Below are 16,988 nucleotides of genomic sequence, written 5' to 3' on the forward strand. Positions count from 1 at the left end.
TGACGTAGCGCACAATATTTTGCTTTAACGTTGCAGGCCAAGAGGAGAATTTGTACGCTAAAAAGAACTATGACAAATACTTGTCAGCGTTAAAGAATTCGGGTCTGGTGTCTGTGGAGGAGAAATCCCAAGGTGCCACTGCTGATGTCACGGTTGGTGCTGAAGGAGGTGCTGGAGCAATGGTACTCCTGGGTAAGATAACCATAACACTTGATATGAAGTATATTTTCATTAAGCTTCTGTCAACTATTGAAATTGTCCTTTAAATTCTTGATAAACTGCAGGAGTCAAAGTCTACATGTGAAGGAATCATAATGTCAGGTTTTTGCAACAAGCAAACAGGAACTGAAACATAAAACATATATATAATAAATAAATAAAAGAAATCAAATAGTTGGCTTTGAATTATACAACTTTGTCTTATAAAACAACACAGTTAATAAACTTGCAATAACTGCTTTCTCTGACCCTCTTCACACACCTGAGGTGTTGCATCATGACTATTCAAATGAATCTTCATATATGGTATCATTTGGTTTAGCTAAAGAGATAACATTTATCATTGAACAGTAAGTGACCTTATTACCTGAGATTATCTCCTCTCCAACTCTAACTCTCCTCCTCTAGCTCCTCAGGAGCTTTAGAGTTGGAACATGCCACACCTTAGTACTGTACTGCTTGAATACTAATAGCTAATTTAGTCCAGGCAATTTAGCTCATTTTGGACCCAAAAATAGAACTAATTGTCACAGAAGGTTTTTCACCATACATCATTTCTATGAGGTGTCTAGAACAACATACTAAAAGTCCTAAGAAATCCTAGTTGGGGAAATATGTTTAATTTGCATCATTATTTACAGTATAAAGTCTATGGTGCCGACCACAATACACCCCAATGGGGCTATTTTTTCCCTTTACTCCTATCACAATGAAACTTTACATGATGAAAGTATCCATGAAATGTAACATTTTTTGTATTACAAGTTTCTTTGAAAATGAATTTGAATATGCAAATGAGCCTTACACTAATCAAATATGCCCAAAATACACCCGAATAGGCTTCTTTTTTTCCTTTACTCCTACCACAATGAAACTTTACACAATGAAAGTAGACATTAAAAGTAACATTTTTTGTATTACAAGTTTCTTGGAAAATGAATTTGAATATGCAAATGAGCAATACACTAATGGAATATGCCCAAAATACACCTGAATAGGCTTATTTTCTTCCTTTGCTCCTACCACAATCACACTTATAAAACTTACTCACACAATAAAAGTATACATGGAAAGTAACATTTCTGTATTTCAAGTTTCTTGGAAAATTAATTTTAAATATGTAAATGAGCTCAACACTAATTGACTTATGGTCAAGAAGCCATAAAGCCACAAGCAGCAACAGGGGCCAAATAACTTAGTTCTTAGTCCCGCTCATATGTTGTTGAACATAACAGCATATTTAATATAACATCACACACAGTCGTTGAAACGACTTTGATGAATTCTGACTTTCTTCTGATGTTCTCTGCAAACTGGGAGGAAAGTCGTTAGGTAAGGCTTGTTCGCTAATAAAAAAAAAAGAATTTAGAAAGCAACTGGAGACAAGACTGTGCAATCAATTCTTAAGGTCAATATAGGTCTTTTAAGTGTGGCAAGTGACATGTGTGTATGCATAAGTCAAGTGTGGCAAGTGACAGCACTCAGTGCATAGGTTAACTTATTGAATGGACATGAATGTGTTAGTTATTTGGCCCCTGTTGCTGCTTGCGGCTTTATGGCTTCTTGGCCATAAGTCAATTAGTGTTGAGCTCATTTACATATTTAAAATTAATTTTCCAAGAAACTTGAAATACAGAAATGTTACTTTCCATGTATACTTTTCATGTATACTTTTATTGTGTGAGTAAGTTTTATAAGTGTGATTGTGGTAGGAGCAAAGGAAGAAAATAAGCCTATTCAGGTGTATTTTTGGGCATATTTGATTAGTTCAGGCTTATTTGCATATTCAAATTCATTTTCAAAGAAACTTGTAATACAAAAAATGTTACATTTCATGGATACTTTCATTGTGTAAAGTTTCATTGTGATAGGAGTAAAGGGAAAAAATAGCCCCATTGGGGTGTATTGTTGTCGGCACCATAGACTTTATACAGTAAATAATGATGAGAATTAAACATATTTCCCCAACTAGGATTTCTTAGGACTTTTAGTATGTTGTTCTAGACACCTCATAGAAATGATGTATGGTGAAAAACCTTCTGTGACAATTAGTCTGTCGTAAAGCGCTATTTTGCCTGGACTAATTGTCAATGGTAGATAAATGTTGTGTTTTTCCTTTTTCTTTAGGTTCCACTGCACCAGGGAGCCCAGATGAGTCCAGTAAAGAGGTACAGTATTTGTGCATGCATTATGACTCCAATAATTATTGAACTAATATATTGATCAAAATGAACTGATTTACAGTTACAGCAAATATGTTTTCAGACCCATTTAATGGTATTTGTGTCTGTACTCTTTGTTTCCTTGCAGGAAGACCAAGATGCAGGGCAATCTGTTGGTCAGAGGAAGAGGGTTAAGCTGAGCAGCAGTACCAAAGGTAAATGTAAAGACAATGTCATGCATCAAGAAGACGTGTTACCTGAGGTGCCATTTTCATTATGTGTCTTTTCTGCCTGCAGACCCTAGTATTATTGACTCTCTAAAGCATAAATGCTTTCTGGAGGAGTTGCTGTTTTGGACAATAAAATACGAGTTTCCTCAGAAGATGGTTACCTTCTTACTTAACATGTTGCCAGATCAAGATTACAAGGTACACCTTTCTTGTTATATAATACAATGTGACTAAATACAATCCATTATCCCTTATAATCATGACACAGGTTTAGTTAACTGAAATGAATCTTGCAAGCTGAATCTTCCTCCTTAAATGGGACGACATTGTAATATTAAGCTTTTAATGTGTTGTGCTTTTTTTTCTTCCTCTTTGTCAGATCACCTTTACAAAAACATTTGTTCAGCATTATGCATTCATCATGAAAACGCTGATGAAGAGCCACGAGTCGGACACCATGTCCAACCGCATTGTACATATTAGTGTGCAGCTGTTCAGCAACGAGGAGCTGGCTCGACATGTGACAGAGGAGTGTCAGCTTCTGGACATCATGGTCACAGTCCTCCTCTACATGATGGAGAGTTGCCTTATCAAAAGTGAACTTCAAGGTAAGTCGTCCAAATGTGCTGGATTCAGCACAGCTGATCACACTTCCAACAGTTTTGGTAAAGAATGAAGCAGCCGGTTGTGGTGAGGCTGACGTTTGCATCACACTATCTCTTTAGCAATATGCACGGGGAAACAAACAAACAAAACATTGAGTTTAAAGATGGAACTTTTATGTAACATATCAACATATAAAATTGTATGCAGCTATTCAAAAGACCCCATGTTTCCGACTGGGTGAGGAGGCATAGATGACAAGGTGGTCATTATTTTTTTGTGGTTCCTCATTAGATCTGTATTCATTCAAACTGAACATATTTTTTTGTTTTACAAAAAATGGCATAGAAAGTATATAAAGTGTTGAAATAACGAAAAAAAATTAACAATTTCCCTCAAAAGAAGCAAATGCAACTTCTAATGTTGCTTTGCATCAATCATTACTCATTCTCATTGCAGATAATACATGCACCCATATTTCTTCCCCTTCTCATTTTTACTGTCTCTGGGTGAAATACTCTTGAATTTTTCCTTTTGAGTGCAGTCCTTTTTATCCCGCCGTGCCAAAGATAGCCAGGCCTGGAGGTATATTTTTGGGTTGTCCATCTGTCCATACATCACTACACGTGTCCCTTTCTTGCGAATGTGACATTTCTCTCACTTGAGGGAATTTCCTCAAATTTGGTTCAAACAGTCTGTTGGACACAAAGACGGAGGGAGTGGATGTTGATGGTGAAAGGTGGAGATCTCTGTGTTCTCATAAAACAAGCTTTTGGACACAACTCTTTAATTACACTTTAATGCTAATTATGACACAGTTCAACGCAAATGTCTAATAAGATAAAAAAAAAAAGTGATGAAGTTTATATCCAAATGGCCAATAGCCACAGTGATGTCATAAGGTTTTGCAAAAACGCGTCTGGTCACTATTCAATGCTCTAATTTATCTTGGCTGGTTAGCAGAGGAACAGTTCTGTGAGGTGGTAATTCTAGTTTTTAATCTTGCATCTTTATTTGGCAAATGTACTGTCTGCTGTTTCTTATTTGTTCCTTTTGATATTTTGCCTTTTAAATAAGTAAATGCAATATTAACCAAAATATCCTCAACTTCATATGCCATTTTCTTTTTGTTTTTTCCAGATGAAGAAAACAGTCGTCATGTTGTGGTGAACTGCAGCGAAGCACTGCTGAAGAACAACACCTACTGGCCATTAGTTAGTGATTTTATTAACATCCTCTCACACCAAAGTGTAGCAAAAAAGTTCCTGGAGGACCATTCGCTGTTGATGCTGTGGATGAGCTTCGTGTCATTTTTTCAGGGTAAGTCATTATTTGATATGGTATGTGATGGTAAATTGACAGCACTTTTGTGCTATTTTATTTTATTTTTTTAACGTGAGTGGGACGAAGCACTTCACAATACCTCTCAATCACACATTTGCACACACACATTCATGCACGGATGGTAGCAGCGTTTGGCGTTACTTGTATTCGCTGGAACTTGGATGATAACTGTATAAATTGGGACAGATGATAATGGAAGAGGTGTTGCTCTTGGATCTCACAGCATCACTTGTGTTTATCTTCCCCAATGTTATTTATGTCTTGATTAGCACTGGCTCACTTGAACCCCACATGTTCAGTTATGACAGTGCAGTTTAGACATTTTCCAACTGCTCGACTATCAATATCTCTGTCATATGTGATGCTAACTCAACAGTTGATGTAAATCATATCTCAGTTATTCTTTATATACCAACAATATGATACCAAGACAAAGGCATATCTCGTCTGTCCTATTCTAAAAATACTACCTGGTAGTGAATGTGTGTGACGCTTTGTCACTGAATTAGAATTGTGGACAGTGCTGCTCGTTCGCCATGTGCACTCGACCACCATCCTAAAAATAAGACTCACCCCTGCACAGTGGACCTGAGTATCCTCTTGCAGAAGTTATTTGCACAGTGTCACCATTGCATTCTATGCATGTCTGCTGCACTACTTTTGCATTAAATTCTCCTGGTTTATAGAGAGGACCTGGCTATCATCGTTGTATTTGCTAATTTATGAATATCTACTCATGCATACAGACATTTTAATAGATGCATGAATATGAATATGGAAGAAGTCTCCAACGAAATTTCAAATACAAAAGTCCCATTCTTTGTGGCCCTTTTTAATGAATAACTTGCCGTATGTTAGTGGAAGCCATGTAATGTATTTGTCTAACTTTTTTTTAACCATTTCCTGCTGTGACAGGTATGAACCTGAATAAGCGGGAGTTGAATGAACACGTGGAGTTTGAGTCTCAGACGTACTATGCTGCATTTGCAGCAGAGCTGGAGGCCTGTGCACAACCAATGTGGGGTCTCCTAACACACTGCAAAGTCAAAGTAAGTCCCGTCGTTACTATGAGACCGCTCTCTCACTCAGCTCCTGTGTGCATTCCTGATGATCTTGATTAATGGAAGATGCATCTCAGGCTTCCTGTGCTGCATGCATTAACTGTATAACCCCATATGAATTTTTAACATGTTCAACTGTCTTTCAACAGGAGACACAAGAATATACTAAAACTGTGGTACGCTACTGTTTGGAGACCCTTCAGATCTGGTTTGATGCCATTGGCTTCATTGATGAGGTGAATTGAAAAACACAAACAAAAGACTGAACATATAAACAAGCATTCCTTTCCTGTTTTTCATGTCTTATATCTCTCCCACAGCCTGCTCCAAATCAAGTGACATTTCACCTGCCACTGCATCGCTACTATGCCATGTTTCTCAGCAAGGTATGACAGAGGCTCTCATCTCTTAAGACTTAACTGTGTTGTGTGTGTGTTTTTATACATTTGAAATTTCATTGTTTGGTTGAAAATTCTCAGGCTATAAAGTGCCAAGGCCTGGACCTGGACAGCCTCCTGCCTGACCAAGAGATGCTGATGAAGATCATGGTGCATCCACTCCAAATCCAGGTATGTCACTTAAGGGCAAATGAACAGATTCACAATTTTGTGTTCACTTGTAAATGTCTGTGGCCTTGTGTTTATGAAAACCTTGCGTTGTCTGCAGGCATGCCTGTCAGAGATCCACAGCAACATGTGGGTCAGGAATGGTCTACAGATCAAGGGACAGGCTATGACATACGTGCAGTCACACTTCTGCAACTCCATGATTGACCCTGACATCTATCTGCTCCAGGTTAGGGTTATTCATTATGTTGTGCGTTATGTATTTGGCATACAGGCTAATTTACGTGTGCAGTAACTACACTGCTGGATCACACATAGTGCTCAGGTTTTACATTTGCTTTTGTCCTTACATCCTTTTATTCATATGTATCTTACTTTACAGGTTTGTGCATCAAGGCTGGATCCTGACTACTTCATCTCAAGTGTTTTTGAGAGGTGAGCTGTCTTATACATATAATTTTTCTGCTACTGCGTAATTTAAATGAACTTGCGCAAAGTTTAGTGGCAGTGCAATCATTTTGTTCACCATTTTCTGCCACACAGGTTTAAGGTGGTCGACTTGTTGACAATGGCGTCTCAGCATCAGAATGCCGTGTTAGACTCAGAGCAGGAGAGGCCGATGCTTGAAGGAGCCCTGACCTTCCTGGTCATACTGACCAGCCTTCGCATCCATTTGGGTAAGTGATACAATAAAGGATCCATACAATAATGGTTAACAAAGTTAAATGAACACATTATATTTGTCCATCACAACCTAAACATTACCATGTGAACATCCATTAAGACTGGCATTTTGTGACTGTATTAGTTTAAATGACACTGACCTAACTCTTGTCCATAATATCTCCACTAAAGACAGGAAACAGTATTATTGAGAGGGAAACTCTTGCCTAAACTGACTGAAACCGTAACATGATATTTGCTTAAACACAACCTGCCCTCGCAGTTCACCTATTGGTATTCAGTGTAGGACTGTTCTCCTTGTCAGTTTGTCCTTAGATTCACTCTTATTTTAATTCTCTCCAACAGGGATGACGGATGATGAGATCCTTCGGGCTGAGATGGTCTCACAGTTGTGTATGAATGACCGTACACACAGCACACTACTAGATCTTGTATCCTTCAGTACTTAACAAAGACATCAAACAACAGTGGTACTTAATCTTTCAGGACATTTTTTTCCTTAAGTGTTTTTATAGATTCCTGAGAATCCCAACCCAAAGAGTGGCATCATACCAGGGAGTTGTAGTTTTGAAGAGATGCTCTCAGCTGTGGCCGACTTCAAAGCACCGGTGTTTGAACCTGGAGGCTCTATGCAGCAGGGCATGTACACACCTAAAGGTAGGATGATTTAGTAACAGACCATTTCAACAAGGGATGAATGAATTGTGTCATGGGGAATATCTTTATCTTTACATAGAATTGTATGTGTTGATATGTGTTAAGGGGTTTGATTTGAATCTGGAAACCAAAAATAATCTGATGGTTTCTGGGTGATGGTTTTAGTTACCAGTTGTTCAAAACTCAGTGAGACATTGCCCTTTCATATAGTCTGAAGTGGTAAGTAAGAGTGTTATAGGAGTGTTGCTTTTTGTGTATCATCTGCACAACAATTTATCCCAGGGGGACAACATCGAGATGGAGATTTTACTGCCCTCCACTGGACAACTGTAGTGCTAACAGTAACAGTGACTGCAGAGAAGGGGGATAAATGGCAGGCAGCCCTGTGATTTTTATTTGTGTTGTCAAAATGATGAAAGTGTTTTTTCTGAATTTACAGCATGATTGTGTCTTTGTGTCTTCTTAAGTTGCAGTGTGTCAAGCTCTCCTGGTTACTGTAGAACTGGGCATTTCAGTTGGGTAAAAATGGATTGAATAGATATTGATGCAATGTCCCATTTAATATTAAACCATTCACAGGGCTCTAGTATTTTAATTTGAACAGAGAGCCTATACAGAAATATGGTCCCAACATGATTAGTACCGTAATTTAACTGTTGTAAGTAAAATTGTGTAGAACTAGCATAGATGAGTAAATTCAAAAAAATGTTCTATATTTGTGCCTAGGGACAATAAAATAATTTTGCTCTCCAGTGTGAAGAGCAATATCTTTTTATATCCTGACAGATACAGTAATGTGTTTAAGTAAATATGGCAAATCTGGCATATAATGGAAACAAATGTTTACTCAATCCCCTCTTTAAAAGGACGATATCCTAGACAACCTACTGTCAGAGTAAATGTCTCTTCAAATCTCTTTCAAATTAATATCTGCTATGTAATTTTTTTTTTTTTGCATCAACCAACCACTTGGGGTCAGACTTACACCACTTACATAGAGAAGGTGAAGCCAAGAAGAAAGTGAATCAATGTCACTTTGTGCCAGAGGTTGAAACACATTTCTCTCCCTTCTCTCAATTAGCGGAGGTGTGGGAAAAGGAGTTTGACCCCATCATGGTTGTTCTCAGAACAGTCTACCGGCGTGACGTCCAGTCTGCAATGGACAGATACTCAGCATTGTAAGTCAACACTGTTGCCTTCATTTCCCCCTAAATAAATGGCTATGTGTTTACATTAGAACAGTGGTTATCATAGTAAAACCTCATCGCATCATGTTTTTCTGCAGTACTACGTTCTTTTGTTGGCGTGTTTATATTCAGTCATCCCTGACAAAGCCAACCTGAATCATGCTGTATTGAGTGTCGCAGGGTCCCCTCTCTCACCTGGCCCTAAAGGGACATGATAAGAAAGGTCAGGTCTGCTGGCCGCCAGAGGTGCTTCCAATTAGGTAGCTGTCGAGAAAAATCAATTTATTTCAGCCTAAATCGTAATAGAATTGAGGAAATCTTTCTTGTTTGATCGTGGTGCGGACGTCTCCTAAGACAAACATGTCAGTGGAGGTGGAGAAGGAGATACTTAGGGGTTAATTTTCTTTAAGGTCACTGGCCGTGTGGGGGATGCTAATTATAGTGAAGGGCCCCTCACAGAGTGTATCAGTGTTTTAAATGGTACAGCACTTGGGAAGATAATCCTTTTTATAATGGGATTTCTTTTGGCCATTTTTGGTGTTAATGTAATTGAAAGTGTGGATAGGGCACTGGTAGTGAACTGCACTTCTTTCACACACAGCATATACTGTACATTATTCTATGGGTAATACTTGTCTGTCTTGATGGAACAGAACCATATTTCTCCTTAAAACACATTGAAGCTGCCATTGCCACCTTCAGAGTCTGATACCAGCCTCATGTTGCTCATTCACACTGTTTGCATTTGATGGATGGCCTGTCAAACTGGCCTTGGTTTTATATAATAATGAGCCCATCATCACTAATAGAGTGTGCGGCCGTGCTTCCTATCCGCTATTCTGTTACATAGACTGAGATCTTTTGTCCAGAGAATTACTCTGAATGATGTTGGGTGTCACTTTGTCAGCCTCTTATTACTCCAATTGTTATACTTGTGGTGTGGTAATTGCTGATGTTTTCTAATACTATATATTTATTTTATTGTTGATGATGATTTCTTCTAGTCTAAAGCAGTCTGGTATTCACACCGGCAACCCATGGCCACCTTACAAGGAGAGGACGCCCCTGCACCCATGTTACAAAGGCCTAATCAAGCTGCTGCACTGCAAGACGCTGCACATTGTGATTTTCACTCTCCTTTACAAGGTGAACCTTTCAACATCTATTCATATGATAATGTGGTCTCAGTTTAGCGCTTTAGCTTAATCAGAAGTGCCACTGTAATGTCTTGGCAATTAATTGGCACTGACATGTTACATAATACCTGTACGATTCAGGCCTGACAAAATACAGAAGGAGCAGCACTAAATGAACAGACCACACTGTGAAGCTTTGCATCATTATCATTCAAGCTGTTTTCATCAACGGAGAACTGGTGATAAACTTGCAGACGATTCCTATGTGTTCTTCTATGTTTAAGATATGGATGGATCATCAGAACATGTCTGAGCATGTGCTGTGCATGGTGCTGTACCTGATCGAGCTCGGGTTGGACAACCAAGTTCAAGAAAATAAGGAGGACGAGGTGAGTTCCAGCCAGTCTTTTCACTGTGTGGACTGCACACCAGCATCCTATATAATGTATATCTTACACCCCCAGGAGCCTTGCATTGAGGAGCACTGCCATGATAGCTGGTTCCCCGGCACCAATCTCCTCTCCAATCTGCACCATGTCATCAACTTTGTGAGGGTTCGGGTTCCTGAGACAGCCCCTGAAGTGAAAAGAGAGGCCCCTCCCAGCACCAGCACTGAAGCGTCCTCTTACGGCCAGGTAAAAGAAAGTAATTACAGCACCAATAACTACAACACAGTGTTTTCTGGCTGGAGAAGAAATCTGAACACCGTGCTCAGGCCTAGACCATTTGTCTGGTTACCCAAGCTCAAAAGACGGTGACTATTAGACTTGGACTCGTCAGGTGGCCAAAAATACACTCTAGGGGGATGACAGTGTTGTGGTACATCTGCTGGATGGTATTAGGAGGCAATTGACTACTTTTAGATTAGCTATAAAGTGTTGGTAAGCATAGGGCATGCCAGGCCTGTGTTGCTGACAATTTTGTTTTTGTGTCTTTTTGTCCTCCACCAGCTAATGAACCAGCGCAGTGACAGCTGGATGTGGTTTCCACGATTAGGCACATATCATGGCACGTGTAGCTTATGCCCACTTAAATCAATAGCTCTGTGTGGCAAATAAACAAAAATAACAACAACAGATTCATGAACAATAAAATTCTATAGACAGATTTCACACAGTTTGTAGTGGGTGTATTGTGTGCACCGGTAAAAGCTGTGTAAAGATTGAATCAAAGTTACCATCACCCTCATCTGACTTTTCCATCCTCTTCACTATGTAACAAGCGTCATGCTGGCTCAGCTGAATGAGGTGCAGCCACAGATACAGTCTTGTTTTTGGCTTCCAGCTAGAAAAAAACTCCATGTAAAACCACCATCTAGCAATGTAAATAACTTTTTTTTTAACATTTTGGTTTTTGTGGAGATTAAATAAATGAGATTTGAAGTATTAATTAGTGAGCTTTATAGAGTTGCTAGTGTGCTCAGCTAACTGGATCCTGGCTTCATTTATTAGTACCATTAACAAGAAATAAAGCAAGCACATTTGCAAAAATGTTAAACTACTGCTTTAAATAATTCACTAGCTTTGCAAGTACTAATTAAAATAGGCCTTCCCTACTCTTTGCAGTGCAGTGACCTAACATGAATACTTAATACAGTACATTAATCAGAAAAAAATGCAAGTTAAACTTTCTGGGTTTATTTTTAAGTTAAGAGTAACAACAACCTTTCAAGACTTATATTGCACATGTTTGGTTTGTTTTCAGATGTTGTTTGAGCTCTGCCCTGCCATGAGTAGGCTTTATTTATCACTTGACACTGTTTGTGTGTGGTTCCTTCGTGTTCCATATCGTCTTTATTGTTGTCGCTCATTTTGCTGTACTCGCTCCACAGAATTCCAGGCGTCTTTCAGGGAATTGGAGAGAGGTAGTTGTCCTGCACCCATTTCTATAGAAAAAGGCTGATGGCTCTGCCACCAGCAGATGCATTTTTCCAATTTATCCTTTGTTATGAAAGAATTTCTGTGCACGTGTGTGTGTGTGTGTGTGTTTTGTGCTTTTGGAAGGAGGTCTGCCTTGGTGTGGTATGGCGTGTGTATAATGTCATGCTTCAGCAGTTCCCCTCCCTCTTGACTGCTGAAACTAATTACGTGTGTAATGCAGGTTTGAGTAAACGCTTTTTAACTGCACGTCAGTATGATTGATGTTGCCTTGACTGGGCTATATGATGTATGTTTATTTAACAGTGCAGCTCTGGGCCTTTTTTGTCAGGTCAGGTCAGGACAATCTTTCAGATGACTTGTGTGATTTTATGTCAGTACGATTAGAATTTTCCTAGGAATTTGGTTGTTCTGAGCACTACTGAAAGTATTCATGAGATGTCAGCTGAAATTTTATAATGGACAGTATTGTCCCTGTCTGACTATAGCAAGGAAGCAACTCTCCAATCCATCACATTATTTGTGTTTTTTGGAGACGATGTTTGTGCTAACAGACATGTCTGTCAAAATGCCCAGATAAAGGTGAAATTCAGTATGATGTTGGTCCCAAGTTTTTCTCGTATCTTTTGGTTGTGTATCGTGGTGATGCAGTGTGGGCTTGATACTTGATATATATCAAGGGCTGTAAGATGAGTTTATGTGTGTGGGGCTGTGGGTTCATAGAACATGGCAGTCACACACACACACAGGTGTTTCATACAAAATATCCACATGATATTTAATGAAAATGAATAAATGTGTGCTTTCCTAGAACCTGCGTGAAGCTCAGGTGTTCAGTCTTGTGGCGGAGCGTCGGAGGAAGTTCCAGGAGATAATCAACCGCAGCAACACCGAAGCCACCCAGGTCGTCCGGCCCAAGAGCTCCTCCACACGCTGGGTCCCACCAGGCACCCAGCCACAGCTGGTGACGGAGATCCTGGAGATCAGAGAAAGCATGCTGTCACTGCTCATCAAGCTCCACCAAAAGCTATCGTCCAAGCAGAACTCTCTGTCGGCGTCCTGGCTGGAGGACATGGACACGAGCCGTCACGCTCACGGAGACGGCATCACCGCCATTGAGCGCATACTCACCAAGGCAGCCACACGCAGCTGCCAAATCAAGCGTAGCATCCAAGACATTTGTGGAAAGGTGTGTCCTCCAGTGCCACCAAAGAAGAACAGTCCCACTGACAAAAAGACCATGGATAAAGAAGAGAGGTAATGTAGTCTGTAGCTCCATTTTGCATTTGATATTATTATTGTTGTAGCTGTTGCCCTTTGATATTATCCTCATGCAGCTTTTTAAAAAGGATGATGCATCACTACTGTGTGTATTAATCTAATCTAATCAAGACATAATCTTTGATTTTGTTTATAAGACTACAAGAATCTTACAGTTGAATTGCAACAACAGCTCAAAGCAGGTCATGTGGGCAAGGACACAGAATGTTTATCTGCTCACACTGCTTTGTTCTCTATCTATCTGCTGCAAAGAAGAGGCTTGAGTCAAAGTGACTGCAAATCAAAGGGTGTTATAATTAATTACTGTTACAGTTAGTCTCAGCCTGTCACATTATATCATTTAAACTGCTGTACAAATCACAGTGGGGCATCAGATGTGCTGAGTGACAAAATACAAATGTTCTCTATGTCATCGTTAACATGCAGCCGAGGCAGCTGCCAATGAAGCCTGTTTTGAGAGCTACATTTTCATGGTTTTAATTAACCTCTCAACATATTAAATATCTGCCTACTATCTTCTTTAGTAAGACAATAATACCTACGCACTCCTGTTTTTCCATGTACAGTCAAACTCTGTGGGTTTTTGCCTTTTCACCTCAAATTCACCCACCAGTCTGTGTCTTCCATTTCCCTCCTGTAATGATGATGGAATGGGCTATAACCATTTGATAATGGCCTGCTTTTGGGGTTGGCTTCACCCCGCAGACAAAGGTAAAGGTAGAATCGAATCCCATTCACACAAACTCGGTTTCCATGGCAACAGCCAGGCAGCAGTGCGGTCAGCGGCGGTGAGGAGTGAGAAGCCGCTGCCCATTCCTCAGGCTGGTTGTCGGCACCCCTGAAGCCATCAGTGAAAATTATTGAGCTGTGACGCTCCTGTCTGCATTTATTTATGTCCTCTTATTAGGGACTTAATTTGCAGTCAGCTCTCGCCCCGTAAGTCTGCCGAGTGGGGGCTCAACCCACCACATTAGTTTAATAACCACCTTTTCAAACTTTCACATCACAGCTTTGTTGAAATCAGACATGTAACAGCGTCCCACGACACTGAGGAATGTGCTGCACATGCTCTGGGTGATCAGGGGACACATGCACTGCACAACAGACACTTAATCCCAGGACACTGTGCTGTGTTTGTTAGGTGGATGGGCAGTAATTAATTATCTTGCATAGAGCAGGTGGTTGCTAGGAGCTTGTATGAAATGAAATCCCTGTTTTCACTTACAGAGTGAAGCTTCTCTCATTGAATTATTCAGTTGTTTCAGTACAGGTTGAAATTACTTTTAAAAGACAGCAGACTTATATGCAAAAAATATCATTTTCATTTGGTTTTGAGTTGTTGTTCACATACATTTAAAAATCTTTCTCTCATTGTTCTTCATTTCAGACGTCAAAGGGCAAGAGAGAGACAGCAGAAACTGCTTGCTGAATTTGCCTCCAGGCAGAAGAGCTTCATGGAAACTGCTATGGATGTTGGTAAGAAAAGGCCAGTTCACCTGTTTTTGCAGAGCAGCTGCAGTGCATGTGCTTGTACAATCTTTACTTGCATAAAGTGTGTCTATCCGGTATCCTCTTCTCACTTCCCTCAACTCTGGTGAATTTGATAACACACATTGTTTTTGCCTGGTCACAAACTGTGAGTGCTCACTCACGTCTGAAATGTTCTAAAATAAACAAATTTCTTTGGGCAGTCTTTTATTCACGAGAGAGCTCGTTCTTTGAATAAACCAGCAGCACGGGCTAAAAATAAAGAATGAAAATCTACAATGAGCACTGTTCTGGATATGTTTTCCTTCAGCAAGATCTGACTCTGCACTGTTGTACCATGCACAGCTACAACATCCAGTCTGATAGAGTCTGCTTATCAAACTGGGTCTGTTCTGACAGTGGCGTACATGACCTTTTCATAAAAGCATAAAACACATTAACATTTTTTGTGTGAAGGACATCTTGCTACCGTAGCGCTTGCAGAAACACGCTGTTGGCTAAACCTATCATTGCTATTCCTTTCTCACTGGGGCAAGGTGACAGCGGGCCACCTCGTGCTTATGGGGTCTGGAGGCCTGTTAGGAGGCACTGAGAGGAGAGTGCTCCTGTGGGATTGTGAGTGGTTGCTGGCTGAGGGCACATAGGATCAAAGCACTAATAGTGGGTTGGACTCCCAAGGCCCACCCTGACGCAGCATGGTTAGTGAGTGAATAATAGCTGCTGTGATCAGATGGACCGTTCTGGAAGGTCTGTAGTCTGACCTCTGCCTGTACACTTCTTCCTGAGCAGTAACTTAAGTTGCTTTACTTCAAGCTTACTGCTGGCATTATCATGACAGTGAAAGATCAGTCAACCTCAATCTTATATCATAATCTTAATAATTTTTTTCAACAATAATAATTTGGCAATATTTTCTTCAATAAGTGTGAGATCGAGTGCCATTCTCCAGCACCAAGTTCTGGTAACTCTGAATTTGGAGCAGTATTACATTTGAAGCAGCTGAACTTGCTGTGTGGTTTTGAGGTCATCCCTGAAACCAAACTTTGATAGAGAAGAAAACAAAGTTCACTTAAAAACCTTGGAAATATATTTCTCATCGTAAGAGTAGCATACTTTGTGTCTTACGTGGACACTGGTGAGCGTGCATACAATCCTTAAAGGAGCAATCAGAAGTTTATGCATGAAGCAGCATCACACCAACACATTGTGTCCTTGCCATCCTACCTTGTGAATGTGCGCGTGTGTGTATGTGTGAGCATGCGCACCCAATGGTGGCTCTGTGCACCGAGACGGCCTGAGGCTAAAGCTGTAGTGTTGACATCTAATGCAAACAGCTTTCATTTCCCCAGGAACACGGTGACCTCTCCTGAGAACATATTCTTTTCAAAAAGCAATAAATCAATTTCCTACACAGCTTGACATTTCTCCACAATACTTACTGATCAAATTGAACATGGTTCTTAACATTTAAAACTAATTTCACATCAGTAATTAATTTCTGGTGTTGTGCCAATCATGCAGATGAGGAAAGCAGTGAGTGGATTTCCTTACTTTCCCAGTATTGATGTATGGAAGTTACGCACCTCACTGCCCATTCTGGCTGTGTGAACCCATTCTTCTTCCCGAAGTATGTTTTTTGGACTCTGGTCTCCTGGCCAAAATTATTTGCAACAGTGAATTTTTAGTATATAATTCAGAATATGATCAGAATTATTTCTGAATTAACCAGTTTTGTACAAGGAGAATAAAATATTCAAGAACACTGAACCAAAATGAATACGTGAATAAATTAAATGGTATAAATTGAAAAAATACAAAACACAAAATGTACCCCTGGCCACACAAATTAAAACCTCTCAGATTTGTCCAATTGTTACAGTTTTTTTTTACGGTATTAACAATGTTATATGACCATTTGTGACAGAATCCCCTGAAACGGAGGCGGCCATGGATCTAGGAGCATCTGAAGTGATGGAGTCTGAGGTTCTTTATGACTGTGTGATCTGTGGTCAGAGTGGACCTTCCACTGAGGACCGTCCCACTGGCCTAGTGGTTCTTCTCCAGGCATCCTCAGGTATGGCACTTCCCAGCATCCTTGAGTTTGCTGTGTAATTAACTTTCCCAGTGATATGTTTGGAAGAGATTGATCAAGAAAGTTTTGAGAAGATGTATAAATATCTATCAAGAATGAATCACACATGATGAATATATACCATGTTTCGTGTGTGTGTGTGTGTGTGTGTGTGTGTATATACTGTGTGTGTGTGTATATACTGTGTGTGTTATATATATATATATATATATATATATATATATATATATATATAAAATTCTCAGGAGGAGTCCTTCGTAGACAGTCACATCTTTGTCCTTATGGGCAGTTATTCGTGGCACCTTTGATCCACCATATTGTGAATCAGAGTTTTAATAGGCGATTTTAACTATGGTTTTAATTAGGTCATTTATCATTCATGTTGATCCCTGCTCTCTTGT

At 39.8% G+C, this 16,988-nt stretch overlaps 1 protein-coding gene across 4 annotated transcripts in view; it reads left to right on the forward strand.

Annotated features, from left to right (window-relative positions):
- ubr3 (ubiquitin protein ligase E3 component n-recognin 3) overlaps positions 1-16,988 on the forward strand; it is a 39,683-nt gene that overhangs the window by 3,173 nt on the left and 19,522 nt on the right. For 2 of the 4 annotated variants that reach the window (XM_085765382.1, XM_085765383.1), the window contains exons 4-26: positions 37-192; positions 2,347-2,387; positions 2,530-2,596; positions 2,679-2,809; positions 2,991-3,219; positions 4,355-4,534; positions 5,474-5,607; positions 5,769-5,855; positions 5,940-6,005; positions 6,099-6,188; positions 6,286-6,414; positions 6,568-6,620; positions 6,729-6,862; positions 7,215-7,300; positions 7,385-7,526; positions 8,608-8,704; positions 9,718-9,859; positions 10,134-10,238; positions 10,314-10,484; positions 11,681-11,713; positions 12,538-12,983; positions 14,395-14,483; positions 16,420-16,569. In XM_085765382.1, coding sequence (XP_085621508.1) covers positions 37-192; positions 2,347-2,387; positions 2,530-2,596; positions 2,679-2,809; positions 2,991-3,219; positions 4,355-4,534; positions 5,474-5,607; positions 5,769-5,855; positions 5,940-6,005; positions 6,099-6,188; positions 6,286-6,414; positions 6,568-6,620; positions 6,729-6,862; positions 7,215-7,300; positions 7,385-7,526; positions 8,608-8,704; positions 9,718-9,859; positions 10,134-10,238; positions 10,314-10,484; positions 11,681-11,713; positions 12,538-12,983; positions 14,395-14,483; positions 16,420-16,569 — 2,958 coding nt within the window. The remainder of the gene's footprint in view (positions 1-36; positions 193-2,346; positions 2,388-2,529; positions 2,597-2,678; positions 2,810-2,990; positions 3,220-4,354; positions 4,535-5,473; positions 5,608-5,768; positions 5,856-5,939; positions 6,006-6,098; positions 6,189-6,285; positions 6,415-6,567; positions 6,621-6,728; positions 6,863-7,214; positions 7,301-7,384; positions 7,527-8,607; positions 8,705-9,717; positions 9,860-10,133; positions 10,239-10,313; positions 10,485-11,680; positions 11,714-12,537; positions 12,984-14,394; positions 14,484-16,419; positions 16,570-16,988) is intronic. The other 2 variants (XM_085765384.1, XM_085765385.1) reach the window with 1 other exon arrangement.

The sequence above is a fragment of the Trachurus japonicus genome, chromosome 21, assembly GCF_045865225.1.
Source record: "Trachurus japonicus isolate A0001 chromosome 21, Traja_1.0".
Lineage (NCBI taxonomy): Eukaryota > Metazoa > Chordata > Actinopteri > Carangiformes > Carangidae > Trachurus > Trachurus japonicus.